The sequence below is a fragment of the Calypte anna genome, chromosome 20 (genome assembly GCF_003957555.1).
Source record: "Calypte anna isolate BGI_N300 chromosome 20, bCalAnn1_v1.p, whole genome shotgun sequence".
In the NCBI taxonomy this organism is placed as follows: Eukaryota; Metazoa; Chordata; class Aves; order Apodiformes; family Trochilidae; genus Calypte; species Calypte anna.
Genome location: NC_044265.1, coordinates 4,922,926 through 4,942,547, shown reverse-complemented (window position 1 = coordinate 4,942,547; position 19,622 = coordinate 4,922,926). Strand labels below are relative to the sequence as shown.

Here is a 19,622-nt window from a genome sequence, read left to right as displayed (position 1 = left end):
GGACCAGCTTTGAGAGCTCCTTCAGTAGACTGGGTCAAGAGCAAAGAAAATCTTTTGGTGCAATCTGTGACAAATTTACAAGAGAACTTCATGTACTGTGCTCCATCCATAGCCTGAGTCAGTGCCCCTAGCAGAGGGTTGTTCTGCCTCCAACTGCTCTTCTTGTCATTAGAAAGGTGCAAACACCACCATTTTTGATGCAAAGTCAACAGCTGTTTACTACACACCAATTTTTAAGACAGATGAATCTGGAGAAAAAAGCAGCAAACAACTCCTAACTTCCAGTCCTTAGATAGGACAGGAAAAACTTGAGCTATATTAAACAATAGACTGATATTATTTAGGGGCACAGAAAGAAAAGTCACAGTTATAAAAACTGCAGTAGCCAACAGGAAAACTGCTGTGTTGTCAGGAATAATTACACTCCAATGATGTCAACTAGAAAAATATTTTCACTTGCTGGCTGTGCCCATCACTGGAGGCTTTGGATTCACTAAAAAGCAGCAGTTTGTAAAAACTCCCTGAAATCCTGACACTTCCTCAGCTCAAGAGTGATGTCCCAACAGTAGCTGGCAATGCCTGTATTCTCACTAACACCATAGGAGGGAACAGGGCTGGCAGGTTTGACCCAGCACAAGGGCTCACCCCAAGGAAAAACTGTACAGAAAAATCAAAACAAACAAACCAAAACACAAACAAAAAATGAAAAAAAAACCCCCAAAAAACAAAACAAAAAACCCACAGTTGCATTAAAATGCTTCTCTTGCAGCAGTCAGTAACCAGCCTGCTGTCAGCAGTCAGGATCACACACAGAGTTTATACCCATGGGAGTGGTACAGACTGTGTGTGCTCCATGTCCTCAGTGGATGGGCTCTCCTGGCACTTGTTCAAAGCCTTTTATTAACCATCCCTTGACACCATGATGTGGCTTTGGCCAGCACTGCTCTAATGCTTTGCTGTTGAGAGGAAAGATGTGAAGAGGCAGCACCCTTGGGAACAATAAGGCCTCCACAATCCTTGGTATTAGAGAACAAATTGAGTCTGCAAGACAGGAAGTGGTTGGTACAATCCTGAAGCTCCCTCTGCCAAGCAGCACTGGTGCTCTGGGCACTGGAGTCAAGTATTTCTCCTGCTACTGGTTTAGTATCACCCCTACTAAGCTGAACTCATAGGGGAAGCATGGGCAAACTCTTATAAAAAAATTTGTTTCAGAAATCCAGCTGCTTACATTATTATCTCATAAGCTGGGTCCTGGCTTTAGGAATGACTTCCACACCAGTTCCAGGTGGTGACTGGGTTGTTTGGTTTTGTTTGCTTGTTTTTCTCCTTCTCTACAATAATTTCTTTCTACTACAGGGCTACCCTGGATGGTTACAGCCAGTTTCCACCCACACCAGGCTAATTCCAGCCATGGTCTGCACACATCTTATCACCAGAGTCAGCTTTGCCACCAGTCCCCTCTCAAGACTTGAAGGGAGGGAATGCAATTCCCCTGCCTTAAGGGGACATGACCACGATTAGCATACAAGAAGAAACCTGATTCCAGCTAAAATATACAAGAAAGTAAACAAGAGGTAAATGTTTAATGAGAGCTGAGATTTCTGCCCTTCAAACTGTACTCCTGAGTCTTCTGAAAGGGACAAGGTACCTATAAAGAAGCATCACCACAGCAGTGTAGATCACACTGGCTGTGAAAGTGATTTTAAAAATAAAGCTATGATTTCAACACAGAAATGACTTCTAAGTACAGCTCCTAGGTACAGTGCACCAAATTCCACTGGAAGTCTTTAATTTACATCAGTAAATGTGAAATGTTACTTTAAATCTCTGGTTTTAATCTTGTTATGCATCTGTAATCTGTTTGTTTTGTTAAATCCAGGTCAAGTCACACTAGCTGGCAACTGTTAAATCACACTGATACAGATACCTGAATCATATAAAATTTGATTTCTTAATGCAGGATTAACATGCTGTGGTTACTTTATTATGCTTAATAAACTCCTAACTTTTTAATTTAAAAAGCACCACACCATGTATTCTGAGCTCGGTTTTCTGTTTGGTTTCTGATTGCTTAGTTTTTGTTTTTAAAAACCTAGTGGCTTGCATCTTTGGATGGAAACCAGAATTTCATGAAATGAGAAACCAACATTTTGAGATTCTATCTTATACAAAACTCGTATCTGCCTTGATTGAGACTTCAGAAGAGGATAAAAGCATTTACCTAATTTGTTTCATACCTAAAGTCTATTAGAGGGTAAATAGCATAATCCCTGGAAACTGAGCTGAACCAATTGCTGTTGGTTACCTTGTTCCTCAGTTTTAAGAGTAGTCCTTTATTTACCTGATCAGAAATAACTACGTATGAAAAGTTAACTTTTTCTTTCAGCTTCCAGATTGCTTCTATTATCATAGTACCTCGATGAGCTGTTTAAAGTGAAGGAAATGCACTGCAGGTGCAGTGTCATCAGAAGTTCATTTATCACTGCACTTGGAATTCCCAAGTGGTTAAATAATGAATTCAATCATATCAGAGGTTCTGCTTTACAACTACAATATGATCACAGTCTTTATTTTCAAGTTTTCTGAACATGAAAGCTAACATTATTTATATAGAAAAGAGGCTGGTTGGTGACAGTTAAAAACATGCTCAAAAAACCTCTAAGCACTACAGAAGAGCCACAGGGATTTAATATTTTCTTATTCCTCTTTAATACAATGCAAAATGAGAAAAACAAGTTATACAGTTTATTCAGAAGTATTCCAAAGAAAAAATTAAAATGTTTCTTTTCACTTGTCTACTTCACAGCAGAAATAGGCAAAGGAAACAGGAGGAACATCTAAGTCTATTTACAACCTGATAATTTATTCCTGAATGATTCAACTGTAAGGTTAGGAAAAACTATTTTTACAAGTTTCTTGGCTGCCAGTTTCATATATGTTCAGACAAATTTTTAAAAGGTTACTGTGATTCTTACTCGAGTCAATATAAGAATCAATGCATCTGTTCAAATTTACTATGAATTTTACTTCAGGGACTACTACCACCTCGAAAGCTGTAGCCACTTCAGCTGATTTAGGAATTTGCTTCAATGCAACCAGCCCAGAGGAGCAGCTGCTCTCTCCTATCCTCCTCTTCATATTCTTCATATTCATATTCTTCATATTTCAAGCCTGGGCCAGATAAACCACTGCTGGGAGTGAAAGTGCTGCTTGACTCCAAAGAGCACAGCAGCTCCAGTGGTTTCTGAAACTGCAGCCCCTGAACATGATTAACCTGCTAGAGGCTGCATGCATTCCAGAGACACTTTTGCAAGTTTTGAAGTGTACCAATTTGGTTTTGAACTTGGATCTGGTTTACAGCTGGCAATTATCTTCATTTCCTGCACCCCAGAAAAAGCTCCCCTCTTTTCCTGGGATCCTCTTTCACTGGATTCTAGGAGACTTAAAAAGGCACCAGTAGTGAAACAAAGGATCAGTCTTGAGCTAATGATTGTGGTTCAACCAAGTAAAAACTAAGTGGGAAAACTAAGTGATGAGTGGCTCTGATACCAAAGAAAGAAACAGGAATAACATTCTGAAAATCAGCTAATGACACAGAAGTATTTTACTTCACATGCCATCTCCAAAACAAAGCAGATGCAGGGAGAAGAGAAAAAGAGAAAAAAGATAAATAAATTGAAAGTCAAGGAACAGATTTTAGCAGTACCATTTCTCTTCTAGGGATGGTGTGCTAAGTATCCCAAATTTGCTGAAGACAATGCAAGTTTGACCTGGTTTCCTAAGGAAATTTGTTTGCATCTCTAAGAGGTGAAATAGCTCAGCATCCTGCTCCAGAAAGGATCAAGCACCAGAAAACCAGTTCAACATGGGTTTTCACAAGAAGAGACTTTAAAGTACCAGTTACCTCAAGATTAAAATACAAAACAAAATACTTTCTGTCACTGCAGTCTCTGTGACAAATACTAGAACCTTGTCTGTCTTCATAGTAAGATGGCTTCCTTGATACAGAAACTCCAAGGTTTTTTTTCTTTTAACTGAAAGAAATAACCACAAACAAGAAAAACAAGGAGACAGCCTGCTAATACCAAGCATCATATTCCCAGAAACATTTGACTATAGTGAATAGAGTGCAGTTAATGTCAAGCTGTCCCACCAAAGAGTGCATCAGAAGTTGCTTTATGAACTCACATGCACACCTGATGCACAGGAGTATTTCTGGTTTGATTAAGTGCAAGGGAAATCAAGGAGGAAACATCATTTGACACTTAGAAAACAAACTCACTTTACAACCTATTTCTGAATTGATGCCTTTTTGGAGTATTAATCAGGCAACTTGATCTGAATTTATTTCTATGTGTAAATAAACCCATTCAGATCACACAGCTTGGGAAATCACGTACCAGTAGCAAAGCACTGACCATGCTGCCTGATAAACTATTTGGATACTGAGGGTGGGGAGAAGCCAGTTAAGGAATAGCTCATGGGATGGAGAACTGGGCAAGTACCACTGGCACTTGCTGACCAAATGACACCAACCTGAGACCTATGAGAAACCCAGGAATGACACAAATCTTCATTCATTTTTTATCCTTCAAACACTTCATGGATGCTTAGAAGAAAGTTCTTATGTGTAACAGATGTTTGAAGTGAAAACCAGTGGAAAACTTACCTTTCCAGTCTCTGAAGCAACTCTCACCAACATACTTCTTTGTAGTACATGTACAGTTTGGTTTTTTTTAAAAACAAACACTTCTTTCATTATTAAGGAAACACAACTAAAGTGAGGGCTGCTTTAACTCTGCTCTGGTATAGAGTTAATTGCTGAAACTAATTCCAGAGCTCTCCTGAGATTAACAACACAAAAAGACACTATAAAAATTCAGTTTAGGAAAAAAATATTTTAAAAAATAATCAAAAAGCATATTTATATCAGCTCCATTCAAAAGTAAATATTTGCCACGTGCAAGTCAGTAGACATCTTCCCTAGAACTTCTCTATAAAAATGAAACTGAGAAGTGTTCCTTTCCCCAGATTAATGGCCCTCCCAAAACACAAACACAGTGATGTCAGGCAAAGAAGACTCCTTGAGGTACACACTAACGAGTTCCCTTTCAGATATAAGGTTTCTTAAATCTGGATTAGATTCTGACCATGAGGCTCCTGTCCCTGGATGGATGGGTGAGGTATGTACAGAAAGGAAGAAAAAGCAGAAGAACTGAAATTAAACCCAAACTAATTCTGCTGTTAATAAAGAAGGCTCACATCTGTTTTGAACACTGCTTCATGTTCTTGTGAAATACAACTACAGGGGGCTCATTCCACAAAACAAAGCTCCACAGCTTCATTTACTGTAAAAGAATCCATTAAAAAAACACACACTGCAGTTTCACTACACCAAGACCTTGTAAACCTCCCAATCCTTTGGAAATGGGGCTGGGGTGTTCGTATCATTTCTCATTCTAACCATACACTGATAAGCAACGAGCAAAGCCCAAGCAGAGATGAATTCCTAGGAGATCAAATCCCTCTGCTGAAGAAGCAATCACCCACACCCCATGTAACCTGCTTGCTAACCTGCAGGCAGAACAGATTCAGTTGGTGTGCAAAAATGAAGCTGGCAGCTTTAGAGAAAAATCTATCAGATTCCTGGAAGAGGCAAATACTGCACCAGGTAAGAGCTGTAAGAGGGCTCTGCTGACAGACACAGACAGAATATTTTAACTCAGGCTATGGCTCAACAATAAATTCACTTTTTTGTCTCAACAACAGGGCTAGGCAAGGGGCAAACATGTCAGACACAGATGGCAATGCTTGAAGAATGACAACTTCGTGTCTTCATCTGTGAAACGAGAAACTGATGGACTGATCAGTTTGAGTGCCTCTTCCCCAAGATTCAGTTTAAGAACTAAATTACTGGGATAGGCAGCTGATTGCTACCTGCAGCCTCCACCCAGCTATCGACTGGAGCAAACAACACTAAAGCACAGAGCATCCAGTGCCAAGCTGTACTTTCCTCTTTACATCTAGACAATTAGAACAGACTAAAACCTAGAAAGAAGCTTCCCTTAGATAAATATGATGCTGAGTAAGCCTAACTTGATGATATAAGACAAACATTCTTTATGACAGGTATAAAACTCCAGAGAACAGCATATTTTAAACTAGAAGACTGTAGCTACTCATGAAAACAGGTATTTCAAGGACAGCTTGCTCATGCTTCCCAAATGAAGAGCAGGTGACATCCCCAGCTATGATATTATGACTCAGACAAGATGTTAGCTCCTCTGAGAGGCTTCCTGGCTTTGGAGTAGGAAGAACACAGAAGGATATTAAAAACACAAAAGTGAAAAAGGTTCTTGAAAAATGCATGTTATCCACATTCACATCCAAAGGTATCCATCCTGGACAGCTGAAGAGATGCTCCAATCTGCTGGAGCAAGACAAAGGAATCCAAACACCTACACAACTCCAGTATGACAAATATCAGACTTAACAGCACTTATACCCTGTGTTACTGTTGCTTTACTAGAGAGATGGATCAAGATGACACCTACAACAGGACTGTGCACTGTAGAAGTTAATCAAGGTCACTGTTAAGAGTTCATCTCTTGCATTTTATTTGTAGTCCTCTGGAAATTTACACTTGTGTGCTGGAACACAACTTGCACCTTACTTTTTCTACTGCCAGAAAGCACTCAAGACATTTTGTTCTTTACACCCGAGGTGCACTATAACCAAAGTGAAGGCAACTAATCTTCAGTCAAAACTAATGCCAAAAGTGAAGCATCAGGGGGAAACACCAGTAAGGAACACCTACTCTGATCCACACATGGGGGGATTTCCTGTGCACAAGAGGCATTACAACATCTTAACATCTTCAGTGACATTCTTGGTCCTCAAAAGAAAAGCAGGCAGTTTTTTACTCCCCATCTGGTGGTCATTAACTCCAGAGCACAGACCTCAGGGTACGTCACTAGCACTGCACTCCATCCCTCCATTTTGTACACGCTGCTTGTGTTCCAGTGAATCATTCCCTCCCATGGATCTCCAAAGATCTTCTGCTTCGTTCTCCAAAAGGCCAGATTAAAACAGAGTGCTCAGCTAACTTGTAAGTGTACCTTCCTAGGCAAGTTAAAACTGGTACCTCCCATCCTGGCTGTTTTATCTCTCCAATAATTGATGTTACTCACACACTTGCTGGCATTCACAGGCAGAAGACAAAATAAATACGATCTTCCTATTGCTCAAGGCACAGTTCAGAGGCACTCAAGCCAAGGTGTATGGTTCATGAGACTAATCCTAAGCGTACTGGATACCAGAACCCCCCACACAGATGAGGAAATCACTGATCTCCCTATTGTAAATCCAGTGATTTCATTAATGGAAAAAGCCAGCATGCAACATTTCAGTGTATGTGAAATAATTTAGTACCACAGAAAACAAAATGCAGGTTTTAGCTCCTGTGGTGAGTTCTGCATTTAAGAAAAAAAATTACAACATATGCTAAAAGCTGCTGAAGTTGTTTCTGGTTTTGCTTTTTGTACTGCCCTTTGCTCATTACCTCAGCTGAAGAATTAAAAAGCAAAACCCAAAAGTCCAAGTTGGGACTGAATTCTAGTCCAGACAGCTTTGTATCTATTTCTGTGCTGGAAGAAATCACTCCCACTCTGATCTTGTTTCTCCACCTTTGAGAAGAGCATAGTACTCCCTCTTTCCCCACTGTGTTGCCTATTTAAACAGCATGGCCTCACTAAGGCCTTAGGCCAGGGTAAGTACAGCACAAAGAGCCTTAATCCCAGGGACAGTGTCCATGTGTGACAGAACATCCCTCCCCAGTGCTTAGTACTCTCCTTTCACATCCATCCCTTCATCTTCACGGAGCCTGATGAGAGCATCAAGGAATTCAGAGCACACTGATAGGTGGCAACACAGCATCACACAGCACCAGAAGCTGGAGGAAGAACTGCTGCTTCCTTAGCTACTCAGCTCCCTAAGGACAGAAAGCACTCACCTACCTCTCTCTGACTTGCATCCTCTGCAGAGGAGATGAAGGCAGACAGCTCTCCTACCTGCTCAGCACATCTCACCCCACCAGGCATGTCCCAGGCTGTCCTCTGCCACCATCTGTACATTTCTCCTCCTAAAACTCTGCTTCCAGACCACAAAAAGAGAAGCCTCCTCATTGTGCTACTCTCATTCCACAAAACTCTGCAATGCAGTTACAAGACCACTCCATGTTTTTTCAAAACTGCTGCCAGATAATCTGCAACAGACACTTACTGCATTTCCAAAGGAAAAAAAACCACAGAAACTGAGGGTCCATTTCTTCCTCACTCTATCCCCTATAAGATCTTTTTAGGCCACTCTCCAGAAGAAGTAACTGCAACTTCAGAGGAAGATGAGCAGCTGTTTTGACAGGTCTGGCCCTTGTTCAAATACTGGAATACAAGCCCTGAACAGTAATACATTGCCATTGAGAAAAAGTTCAACTAAAGTACACTGCCCTGGCCCTAACAGATGGTTCATCTGTTCCACGTTACATACAAATGAAAAGATACCATGCTGTCATTCAGACTGGAAAGATGTGCAGAAGGAAAATGGCAAATAAAGGAGGAAAAAGGTCTCGGATAACACCCCACAAGTTCATATTCTGATGTGTCAGAAGCAGTGTTAGGAAAAAGATTGGAGTAAGTGACAAATGCCAGGAAAAATCAAAAGCTATCTGTAATCAGGTATTGCTTCATTCCTATTAACTATTTTCTTGAGTTTTTACCACTAAGCCAAGTTGTATTTTTAAAAATTTTTGAAAAGTGTTCCATGTAGACACTGCCACACATCTTCTAGCTGTACCAAACTGACAGACATTTGGATGGAAATAGGACAACCCCCAACCCCATGCAATAACACTGAGCAGTGGAGGGAGTCCAACACTTGAGAAATTACAAAACATTTGGTAAATGCTCATTCCAAAACTCATTCCAGAGAAAGTACAAGTCACAAGGATCTTATTTTTTAAAAAAATAACTGGAAAATAGCATTGTGGGATAAAAAGGGACATCTTGAGGAATCAGACCTATGCCTTCACTGAGAATTTAAGTCTTTCTCCCCAAAATAAAGTTTTACTCTCTGCTAAATACTGTGTGTCTGTAAAATACTATGTCAGCTGTAGGCTGCAGCTGATGAGATGTAACAGGCACTTAGATGGTATCAGTGGACACAGGTATGACCCAACCAAAGATGAGCTACACAGACTGATCAAAATATTTTAGTGAAGCTGCAAGTACACTCCAAGGTTTCCTGAGGCAGAAATCCATCTCTTTTCACTCATGGAAAGATACAGCCAGCTGCAGAATCACTCTGCTGCAGCAATGAATGCCATCAGTTTCCATCTGTCTTAAACAAGCAACCATCTATGTTGAGCAGAATTTTGAAGGAGCCCTCTGCAATGCTGCTAAAGGAGGAAGCCATTGCCTCTTTAACACTCCTTGCAAAACCCTTCTCTGACAAAGGTATAAGATAAAAATATATACATGCCCACCCACACAGCTCACAACTGCACAAGGCACATGGTAAGCTTGTGAACATGAACAAATACATCCATGTCAAAAATATCAATAAGGAATCCAAAAAAGATCCACTGATCAGAAGCTTTGTGGGAAGCAACTTTTGGCTCTAGAACTGACAGAGGCCTTCTAATAAAACAGCCTCCCAGTGGCTGTAGCTCTTTACCCTGCAATCATCCCAATTTCAGAAGTTACTGTCTTCAAACTATAGGTGGGGACACAGGTTGGTTTCCTTTATGAGGGATTGTCTGCTGGAGCTGAATGACAGCCACCTATAACTTCCCTGCTGTGTCTCCCATGCTCGAGCCTGCACTGCCCCCAGCCCATCAAGATCTGCATTTCAGACATTTTCCAGCCCTCACCTCCAAAGGATTCCAACACCAGGGTAAAGCATGCTCAATGCTGTCCATCCCAGTGACTCATTTCTGTTGGGAACAGGCAGTTTCAAAACACACAGCAGCTGTCAGTACAAGTTACTAAGTGCAAGCTGACTACTACTGTGACCATCTTCAAGTGAAGCTGTTGAGATTTAAGCAACTGCAATGAACAAAGGAAATTTCCCCAGGGTGAAGCAACAGTGTCAAACATAATCCTCATGAGTGCTCTCAGCCCCTTAATTCTTTTTTTGTGCAGAGTACATTATTCTAGTGGACTAATAGGCCTTGAGGTGATGTAAAACATCACTAGAACTTTGCAATAACACTTTACCCAATTTGTGAGGCAATTCGTATTTGAACCACTGTCCTTCTTCTACTCATCTTTCCTCATTACAGGACCCAATGATTATCACCTGCTGTTAATAGGGAACTAAATGCTAAGGTCTCCCACTTCCTCACCAAGTATGATCTCCACCAACTGTGCTGCAGGATAGCCCAGAATCCCGTTTATTGCAAGAACCAACACGAAACTGTTTCATGACACTGCTCCTGCTGACACAACAACAAAGACTGAGATTTAACAAAATCCAACTTTTAACTCAGAGAAGCCCAAGGATCATTCATGTTAAGTAAGTGTTCCAAAGAATAAGTTTCAGGATGAGTGACTGCAGCTCCATGCTCTCCACTCTCATGCTCAGGTCTGGAGCTCTCACTTGTTCATCAGCTGAGTAGCTACAAAAGTCAAATTCTGAATCCAAATTTCAGCCATAAAATATGCATGTTATGCCTGTGTTTCTCAAGCCAACAGCAACCTTCTACTGCTCTTTATACCTCACAAGTCACAAGAATACAAAATTAACTTCACTCTTTCTGCATCACCTTCCAAATGTCCTAACCCTCCCTATGACATCAGAAGATATGCAGCTCACTCTTTATAATCACTAGTTTAAAAAGCCAGCATTTAAGATGAAAATGTTTCTAACTATAAATCTGATTAAATCCATTGGAACTATTTAGTATTTATGTCAGCCAGGACATTTTTAACAAATGCTGTGCTAAAAATACTGTAGTCTCTTACACACAGGGAAACCACTACTGAAACTTTTTCAGCTGAACTACTGAATAGGAGGAGCCTGAAGCAAAAAAGTCTCTGCTCTGCCCAGAACAGCACTTCAACACTATTCATTCCAAGGTTCAACCAGTGAGAGGCAGTGGAAGCCACCAGAGGCACAAGCAGAGGGAGCTCCCTAGAGCAGACAGAGCAAGGACAGCAAGCATTGGAAATGCTGTTTGAAAGGAATAATCCTACTGGAGCTGGGAACCTGGGTTTCAAACTGATTTTCAGCTGTTCTTTCAGAAGAGCAGGTCAGCTGGTGAAACAGCAACTCCATAACCTTCTCCTGTTCTCTTAGCAGGGGGAGGTATTTTGAAATCTAACTGTGAGACATGTTTAAACCCTGACAGTGCTAACCAGCACGGAAGGGAGAGCCATGCAGGGAGAAGGGTGGAATGGTCATATGCTGCTCAGTGCAATGAAACAGCCCCACAAAAGCAAGGTGATAAACACCAATTTCTACAACAACTGACCTAAGGCAGTCCTTGAGAGCTGCAGGCAGGAGCAGAATACAGAGTGCTAAAGAGTATTTTGCTCCCGTGCTTCAAAGTGTGAGGTTTTCTATAAAACTTGGAGCAGTTTCTATAAAACTGGCAGCTGTGAAGGCAGCTGTTTAAAAAACCAATACATACTTCTGAATGACCAAATGTCTCACCAGGATATGAAAAACTATATTAGCACAACTAGCACTAGAAGACTTGGAAGAAACTGATACTGAAAAGCAATAGGGAAAAAAAAAAAATCTCCACTCATTTTAGGTTGAATTATCCTTTTCCTAAATAGGCACTGTATCTCTAGAGCCCTTCAGTCCAATAACAAAAAACCAGATACACTGTGTCAGAGCTCCACTGATTGTACCATAACAACACCAATTTAAACTCTGGTAAGAATCTGACTCAGAGCCTCTTCTCTAATGGGGAAGTGGCTTGTGCTATTTCAGCAGGTATTACTTTAACAGGAATAGAGTGAAATCATTAACAGAGGAATCTCAGTCAATGAGATGTTAAGTACTTGCTATAATTATGTATTATTGCAGTTTCTGCTGACAGAACAACTCGGGAGGTTGGAATTCAATGAACTATCCAACAAATATCTGAAATCACAGTCGTAAATGAAATGAAATCTGAATTTGTGTTCAATCACCTTTATGAGCTGTGTGACTAATTTGTGTGAAGCCATATAAAACCCCTCACTCTCACGTTGGTCCCTTGGTTAAATTGTTTTCATGTTTTACAAAGTAAACAAAGTAGCCCTGATAGCGTGTAATAACAGATATTGCTTAACACTGTAGCAAAAAGGAAAACAGCTGAAGAAAATCTGCTAGAAGTAGGAAGCACACAGGCCATTAACCCCCAAAACACATCTTCCAGCACATTTAGGTAATTCTGCTGAGTTTTACCAAAAAGCAAAAGTTGGCTGCAGCTACCAGAAATCCATTCAACTCCCCACTCCCACAAGACACCCATTAAATTTTAACCTGAGCGCTGAATGTGTCAGAACAATTAACACAACAGACCTCAAGGTCTCTAGCAAAGCCCTTCAGAGGCTACAGCTGGGAAAACAGAGGCCAACAGCCTGGTTGCAGATGATGTTTAAGAGCAGCTAACAAACAATACATTTCTTTACATTCCTGAGCCTGCATTTCAGAGGGGAGTCAGAACCAATGTAAGGATCCAAGGATTCCTATAGGAAGCCTGCGCTGTTACATTCCACAAGCCTTGCAGCAGACTGCTGCAAACTTACTGCAGATCAATGCACAAACAAAATGAAGAAATTTTTCAGAAGTTGGAGTCTGCTGTGGGATACTTCTAAACTAAATAAAGAAAAAAAATAGCTTAGTGGTTTCTGACTTAAAACTACCCTACTATTGTTCTGAGGCTGTGGGCAGCACTTCTTACAATGCAGGCTCATCACCCAGCACTGCAGTCTGGAAGGGAAGGCAAGGAGTGACTCAAGGCTTGTGTTGGAGGGAACAGATTACAGTCCCCAGGATTCACATCTCCATGGATTAAAAAAAAAAGGAAAGGAAATTTTCAGCGGATATATCAAGATTCATCTAGATACCATTAACTACCTTTTGTATTTTGGGTGCCTTGCCAAACATTTGACATTTAAAGGCATTTGCGACATGTTCCCAGTGGAAGTCAGAGGACAGTTTCATCCTGACAGGCACAGGACACAGAGCACAGGAATTCACCTCCGAGCTTCCCAACTTCATCAAGAGTGTTGAGGAGAGCAGCTCCTACAGCAGCACTGAGGCACACAGAGCCTGGGTCAGCAGTGCCCCTGCTCTCCTGCAGAAAACTCTCACCCATCCAGAAGGTGCAACAAAGCAGCAGAAAGGAAGGACAAATCTGGTCTCCACCAGACTGTTTCACCATCAGCAGAAAAAAAAAAAAAAAAAAGTAAGGATCTCCATCATGTTGCTTCTCAGTTTGTTAGCATTTAAATCGCCCCCACCTTTCTGCCACACAGGAATTTAATGCAAAACACAAAATGTTCTGAAATTGTGCAGCACTCTTGCTACTTAATTCAGTTTCCCTCTTGCTCGCTCCCCCCCTTCCTATCTTCACCCCAATACATAACAGAGGTGCTACACGAGCACTCAGGCCAACATAAAAAACCTGCCAGGTTCTGATAAGGTGCTGCAGCAGTAAGGCCTTCTTTTTCCTCCCTCCAAAAATCTAACAGTTTAAAATTGGAAAACTGTTTAAATAAAACCCTCCTTCAAGCATGTTTGATGCCCAGAAGCCATCTCAATGACACTGGACAGTCAAATTCACAACTGAGCCTTCTTAATACAATGTAATGGTTACTACAGTGATGCTGGCCTCAAACTGCATCTTAACATTATTGGTCAAGTTGATCTTCCCATTTGTTCCTCTAAATACACTGCTTAGTGGTGTCTTCACACACAAGTTTTGATCACAGACTGCTGAGCAACCAAGACACTAGGAGCATTTAGTGGAATTTAATCCCTTTGGAAACACAATTTGATTATTTTGCAAACACAAATAATTTTTACCTACTGCATTCTGCAAACACAATGGGAGAACTGGAAGTCAAGATAAATTGCTTTTACTCTCAAGTTGCACAAGGTTGTTATGTTCAGCCCTAGTAACAAAGCTCTTAAAGGCAAAACTCAGCAGCATCCAAGTAGATTTTGCAACTGAAGTGATCTGCAATTTTACCAAGTGAGAAAAAAAAATACATCAGAACGATCCCCTCTCTGAGTACACAGTTGTGGCTCAAGATTTGTATCTGTCAAGAAGGGCTTATTCTCAATGACCAAGTTGTACTTGGAAGTAACAGTTTTATGCTACCATTTCCCTTCTACAATGTGTAAGATTGTGAGGATGCTACTTGCAAAAAAGGGCTTGCTGTTTCAGCAAATGCTGTTTTCGGGATGGTTTGCAAACAGGCACTGCTAGGGCTGAACATGGAAAATTCTTTGCAGTGCGTGCTGATGCTAAAAATACAGTTAAGGTGAAAAAAGCACCCACTACAGCCAAATTAAACAAGAGGGAGTATCTGGATATTGAGACTGAATGCAATTACCCAAGTTGGAATTTGCCCAGGACACTCCTGCTTGGAGTGACCTGGCTATTTAATGACATTTAATAGCCAGGAACACATATTTACTGCTGGCATCCTCTCTCATACCCAACACTACCCTTGCTATCAATGAAACGGGTGTGTAATCAGATCCAAGCTCTCAGCTACAACCAGGGTGCTCCTTGGTGACCTGCAATAGGACAGCAGATTCACCCCCAGACACCTTCCTTCAGCTCCAACACCTTGTGCCATCCCCACACCAGGCAGCCTCTACACTGACCCAGATATGAACATCAGTAACAAGAAGAAGCTGCAAAGTGGTCCAGCTGCTCTGTTACTGATACACTAACCAGAAGTCACCCAAAACATTTTTAATAACAAAAATGTTTACTGATAAATTCAACATTTAGGATGAGTCAGTATCAGCCCCCAGAAATACTTCCCTTCCCCAAATGTAAAAAGGAAAGAAAGGCTGTGTAGAAGGAGAGTTTGGCTCTACTGCTAAGTGCTGCCTAACAATAACCAAAGTACAAACCAATTTCACGTATCTGGAAAAAAAAAAAAAAGTACTTGAGATTCCTACCACCCACTCCTAATCTTTGCCACTAAATAGGATCAAAACAAGAATATAAAAGCTAGAGCCTTACTGCTACACCTAAAAGACATTGTTCTCAGATTCACTTGTGACAATTCCCACCAGAGAAGTGCACAGAATTCCTATGCAGAGGAAACAGTACTCAGGGCAAGCAGAGGTGACAGGTTTTCAGAAAGATCAGTCATGGTCAGAGAAGACAGCATCTATTCAGCATTCTTCCCTTAACAAGACTAACAGGGTTACATGCACCTTTCAGTGCTGAAAAGGATTCTGGATTTTAAGGGCCTTTGATCAGTCACAGTGATGTTACACGACTGCCATAAAATATTTACAATAGGAGTAAAAGGGTGACAATACCTACACTGGCAGGAATTTCTTGAGTATGGACTCTTTGTTGAGTTTTCTGTTTTTCTATCAGGGAGTTTTATTCAGAATTTCTGTACTGAATTCCTCCAACATGTGGTAGATATAAACTGGAGGAGGTTTAAGTGCTGCATGTATAAAACTCTTAAAAGTATAAAACAGCACATTGTCACAAGAGAGAAAAATCCCAGGTTCCCAGATTCACTGGAGGCTGGAGCAGAAAGGACACACAGGCAACATTTCCCCTTTGTACACTGGTACATTACTTAAGTTTACCTAAGAGTACATTTCCTTAAATAAAGATGACCAAATATCTCTCAGCATAAGAAGTATTTAAATACATGTTTAATTTGCTTCAAGAGCTACTCCTGTACTTCCTAGGAAAGCCTCTGCACCCTTTTTGACATAAAGGATTATTCAGAGCACTGTGCTATAGATTCAAAATGGAAATAAAAGTTCAAAACCTGCATATTGGTTGCTGCCAGCTGCTACTGCACACATACAATCACATTCCAATGCACTGACAGAAAGGTGTACGCCAATGTAGATTTGTAAATATTTACACACAGGAGCCTACAAAGCAACAAGGCACATGGGCATCATCCAGAAAAGCATGCTAAAAATCAGTAGAAGCCAAGCAGCTCTCTTTAAACATCGAGGTTTTTTTGTCCTCTACCACCTCACCAGTCAAAGGACAGCTCAGAGTTCCTTACACATCCCAAACAGTGACAATAACACACACACAAAGGTAGGTTGGATGTCCTTAACTCCCCTCCACCCTGATTAAGCCCTTCAATTTGACACCTACCAACCTGGAGGGGGATTGCAATTACCTTGCATCTTAAAAAAAAACAAACGTGAATAAACAATGAAAAAAAGTTAGCAACCATCAGGATGATTTGAAAATATTATTTGTGAATATATAGAAACATAAATATTTAGAGGCACAGAAGTGCATATATTCATATATAAATATATATCAAATTAAAGGACTCATGTTTTTGATAAAAATGAGCAGTTACCTTGCAAACTTTCTGAAGCGATGCTCTCTACCTTTCTGGAATTGTCTACACCGTTTTGCTTTTTGCCTTTTTTTTTTTTTTTTTTTTAATGGGGGCTTTTATTTTAATTAAGATGCTCCACCCAACAAGGTGAAATTACATCAATTAAATAGCAAGGAAAGCAGCTAGACCGATCTTAAAATGGATGCAGCAGAATCTTTTAAAGAGCAACATGTTGCAATCACCTTTCATTTTAGGGGAAGGGAGGGATTCCCTGAAAGGAACAGAGAAGGGGAGCAGTGGGGGGAGGGAGGCTACTACGATTAAAAAAAAAAAAAAAAAAAAAAAAAAAAAAGAAAAAAAAAAACCAGCTCGGGCATTTATTTTAGTTAAAAACTTCGCTTTCCTTTCCCCATTAAGAAGGGGTTGGGGGCCGAGGACTGCCGCCGGGTGCCTCTAGAAGGCTCCTCTCCGGCAGCTCGGGGAGGAGGAGAAGGAGAGAAAGCCACAGAGAAGAGAGGAGAAAAAGAAAATGGCGCAGAGACTAAGTCCCGACCGTCGACAAGGCGACTTTCCAGGGAGGAATCGGGGCCCAAAGGAGTCCCCAGGAGAGCCGATGGGCTCGGATCGGGGGCCTCCGGTGCCTCGACTGGGGGAAGCGGGGGTCGGGAGGGGCCGGGGAGGCCGGGAAAGGGGCGCATTTGGCAGCTCGATGGGAACAATGGGGCCGGTGAGCGAGGAGCCGGGACTTAGTCTCTGGGACGCCATGTCTGTCTGTGCGCGGCGAGGCGAGGGGCGCGCCGGGGCCACACTCACCGTTCGCTCGGAAATCCGCCTCGATCTGCGGGGAGAGGAGATAGGGAGAGACCGTGAAAAACGCCGTCCCGACGGGAAGAGGGTTTGTTTTTAGCTAATTTTTTTGTTTGGGATTTTTTTTCGCTTTTGTTTTTTTTTAATGAAAAAGGGGAGGTGGCGCTGGATTTGTGCCCCTTTCTTTCATTCTCGTTTTTAAAGGGAATTAAATAGCAAATGAGAAATGAGCAGCGCCATGCAGAAGGTGCCCTCCGCGGCGCCGGGGTGGGTTGGAGGGGAAGGGTAAAGCGTCCCTCGACACCCACGGAGCTCCTGGGGTGACCCTCCCTCCCCCCCCCCCCCCCCCCCCCTTAGAGGGAAGCGAGACCCAGGAAGGTGAACAACCGCCCCCCGCCCCTTCTCCCAGCCAGGGGCTCAGCCACGAGTCCCCTCTCCCCCACCGCCCCCCATCTGGGCAGAAACGGGTCCTGGGGTTGGGGGGGTCTCGGTGGATGGGGCCGCCCCAGCAGGGCGAGGGGAGGACCGGCCGGGTTGACAGGGCTCTCCCCAGCCGCCTGGGCTGCCCCGAGCGGGGGCTGGCAGCGGGCAGCAATCGGGCACATCTCCCCTCACTGAGGGCAAACCGGGCGAGGAGAGGGGAGGGAAATCAGCCGGACTCCCAAGGCTGACCCCAAAGGAGCGTAAGGACCCCGCGGCCTCGGTGACGAGAGGCCGGGGTCCCCGGGGAGCAGGTCCCCCGCGGGCGGCGAAGCAGCGCTCACCTGGGAATCGTTGTGCAACTGGTCCCCGCTCATTCCGGAGGGTGCGGGAGGCCTAACGGAGCGGAGCAGGAGGAAAAAAGAGCTGCGGAGACCCGCGCCGGGGACGCGCGGAGCCGGGACGCGAAGCAGAGCGCAGCCCCTGGCGGCACCGCGGTTGTGTAACAGACTCTAAGTCCCGCTCCGCCCGCACTGCGCAGGCGCGGGGCGGGGCGGAGCCGCGGCGCCGTGGGGCAGCGCGGGGAGGGCGGGGCCTGGCCGGGGCCCTTCCGGGATTTGCATCCGAGCCACGCCCCCTCCCGCAGCGGCACGCGCCGGAGTGATTTGCATACAGGCCACGCCCCCCGCCATTCTCTTCTTCTCACCCCAGCGGGCCTTGCGCCGGCGCTTTTTTGCATATCCGGTCCCGCCCCTTCCCTTCCTCTCCTCCAATCTTGTACTGGAATCCGGACCTCATTTACATACCCGGCCCCGCCCATTCCCGCCGCCGGAGGGGCCCGGCGCATTGTGTAAGAACCGCCGGCTCATGTGAGCGCACTGCGCATGCGCTCACCTCTCCGTCGTCCTTGTTTGCATATCAAGCCCCGCCCCTCACCCCGCAGGCCCCGCCCCCGCCGGCCCGCGGAGAATGGCGGCGCCCTGCGGGGTGCGGGTTGGGCACCCCCTGGGTCCCTCCTGCCCCGCATGGGCCTGCCAGGGCTCTGCTGACCCCTCCTCCACCTCGGGGACCCTCGGGGCACGGCAGAGGAGGCCGTGAGCCGGGGCGGGAGTCTTCCCAGGGCAGCTGCGGCACTCGGGAATTGGTTCTGTCCGCGTTCATGGCCCCCCCCGGGCAGTGCGGGGCACGGGTGCGGTGCGTGGGGACACGCGTGGCTGCCGCTTCCTTCCGGATGGGCTTGAGGCCTCAGCTGCCTTTCCCTGACACCGGCAGATCTCGGCTGAGTCACGCTCCTACGGAACCGGTCCGAGCAGAAATGGCCCGGTGTGCTGCTTGGTTCCGAGCGTGACCCGGTACCGCTGGCGGCTTCCCTTGGGAGGAAAAGAACACCGAGAATCTGTCCTGCGGTGACCTGGCTGAGCGCTGTCACCAGCCTGTCCCCGCAGCTGCCTGGATCGGGAGCGTGGAGGCTGCGGGAGCCAGGCGGGGATTTCATTGTCAGTCCGCACAGGAGCGATGCTGCGGGTGCAGATCGGGCAGGTTTGGGCTGATTCGACTTCTTCAAGTCAAGGACAGCGATGCTGCATTGCAAACAAGAGCTTTCTGCTTTAGAAAAGGATCAGCCAGCAAGATATTTCTCCCAGTGTAAACAGGCCCTTTAATTTAATTTAATTTTTTTTCTCACACAGGTGAACGAGGGTTAAAAGCAAACAATAGCTTTATTTTCTTGCAGCTAATGTGAGAATGAATCACACACCTCCCTCGAAAAACAACCCTCCGGCCCCAACCCAATTCTGAAGATATTTATTTCTGTTCTGCAGCAGC

At 43.9% G+C, this 19,622-nt stretch overlaps 1 protein-coding gene across 1 annotated transcript in view; it reads right to left on the bottom strand.

The window, feature by feature from the left end:
- The window catches only part of TOP1 (DNA topoisomerase I), a 64,270-nt gene extending 45,940 nt beyond the window's left edge, over window positions 1-18,330 (bottom strand). Inside the window, exons 1-2 of the mRNA XM_030462845.1 lie at window positions 18,143-18,330; window positions 17,385-17,409 (exon numbers count right to left, since the gene is read on the bottom strand). Of these exons, the coding sequence (XP_030318705.1) occupies window positions 17,385-17,409; window positions 18,143-18,175 (58 nt within the window). The 5' untranslated portion in view covers window positions 18,176-18,330. The remainder of the gene's footprint in view (window positions 1-17,384; window positions 17,410-18,142) is intronic.
- Between the last annotated feature and the right edge of the window lie 1,292 nt (window positions 18,331-19,622).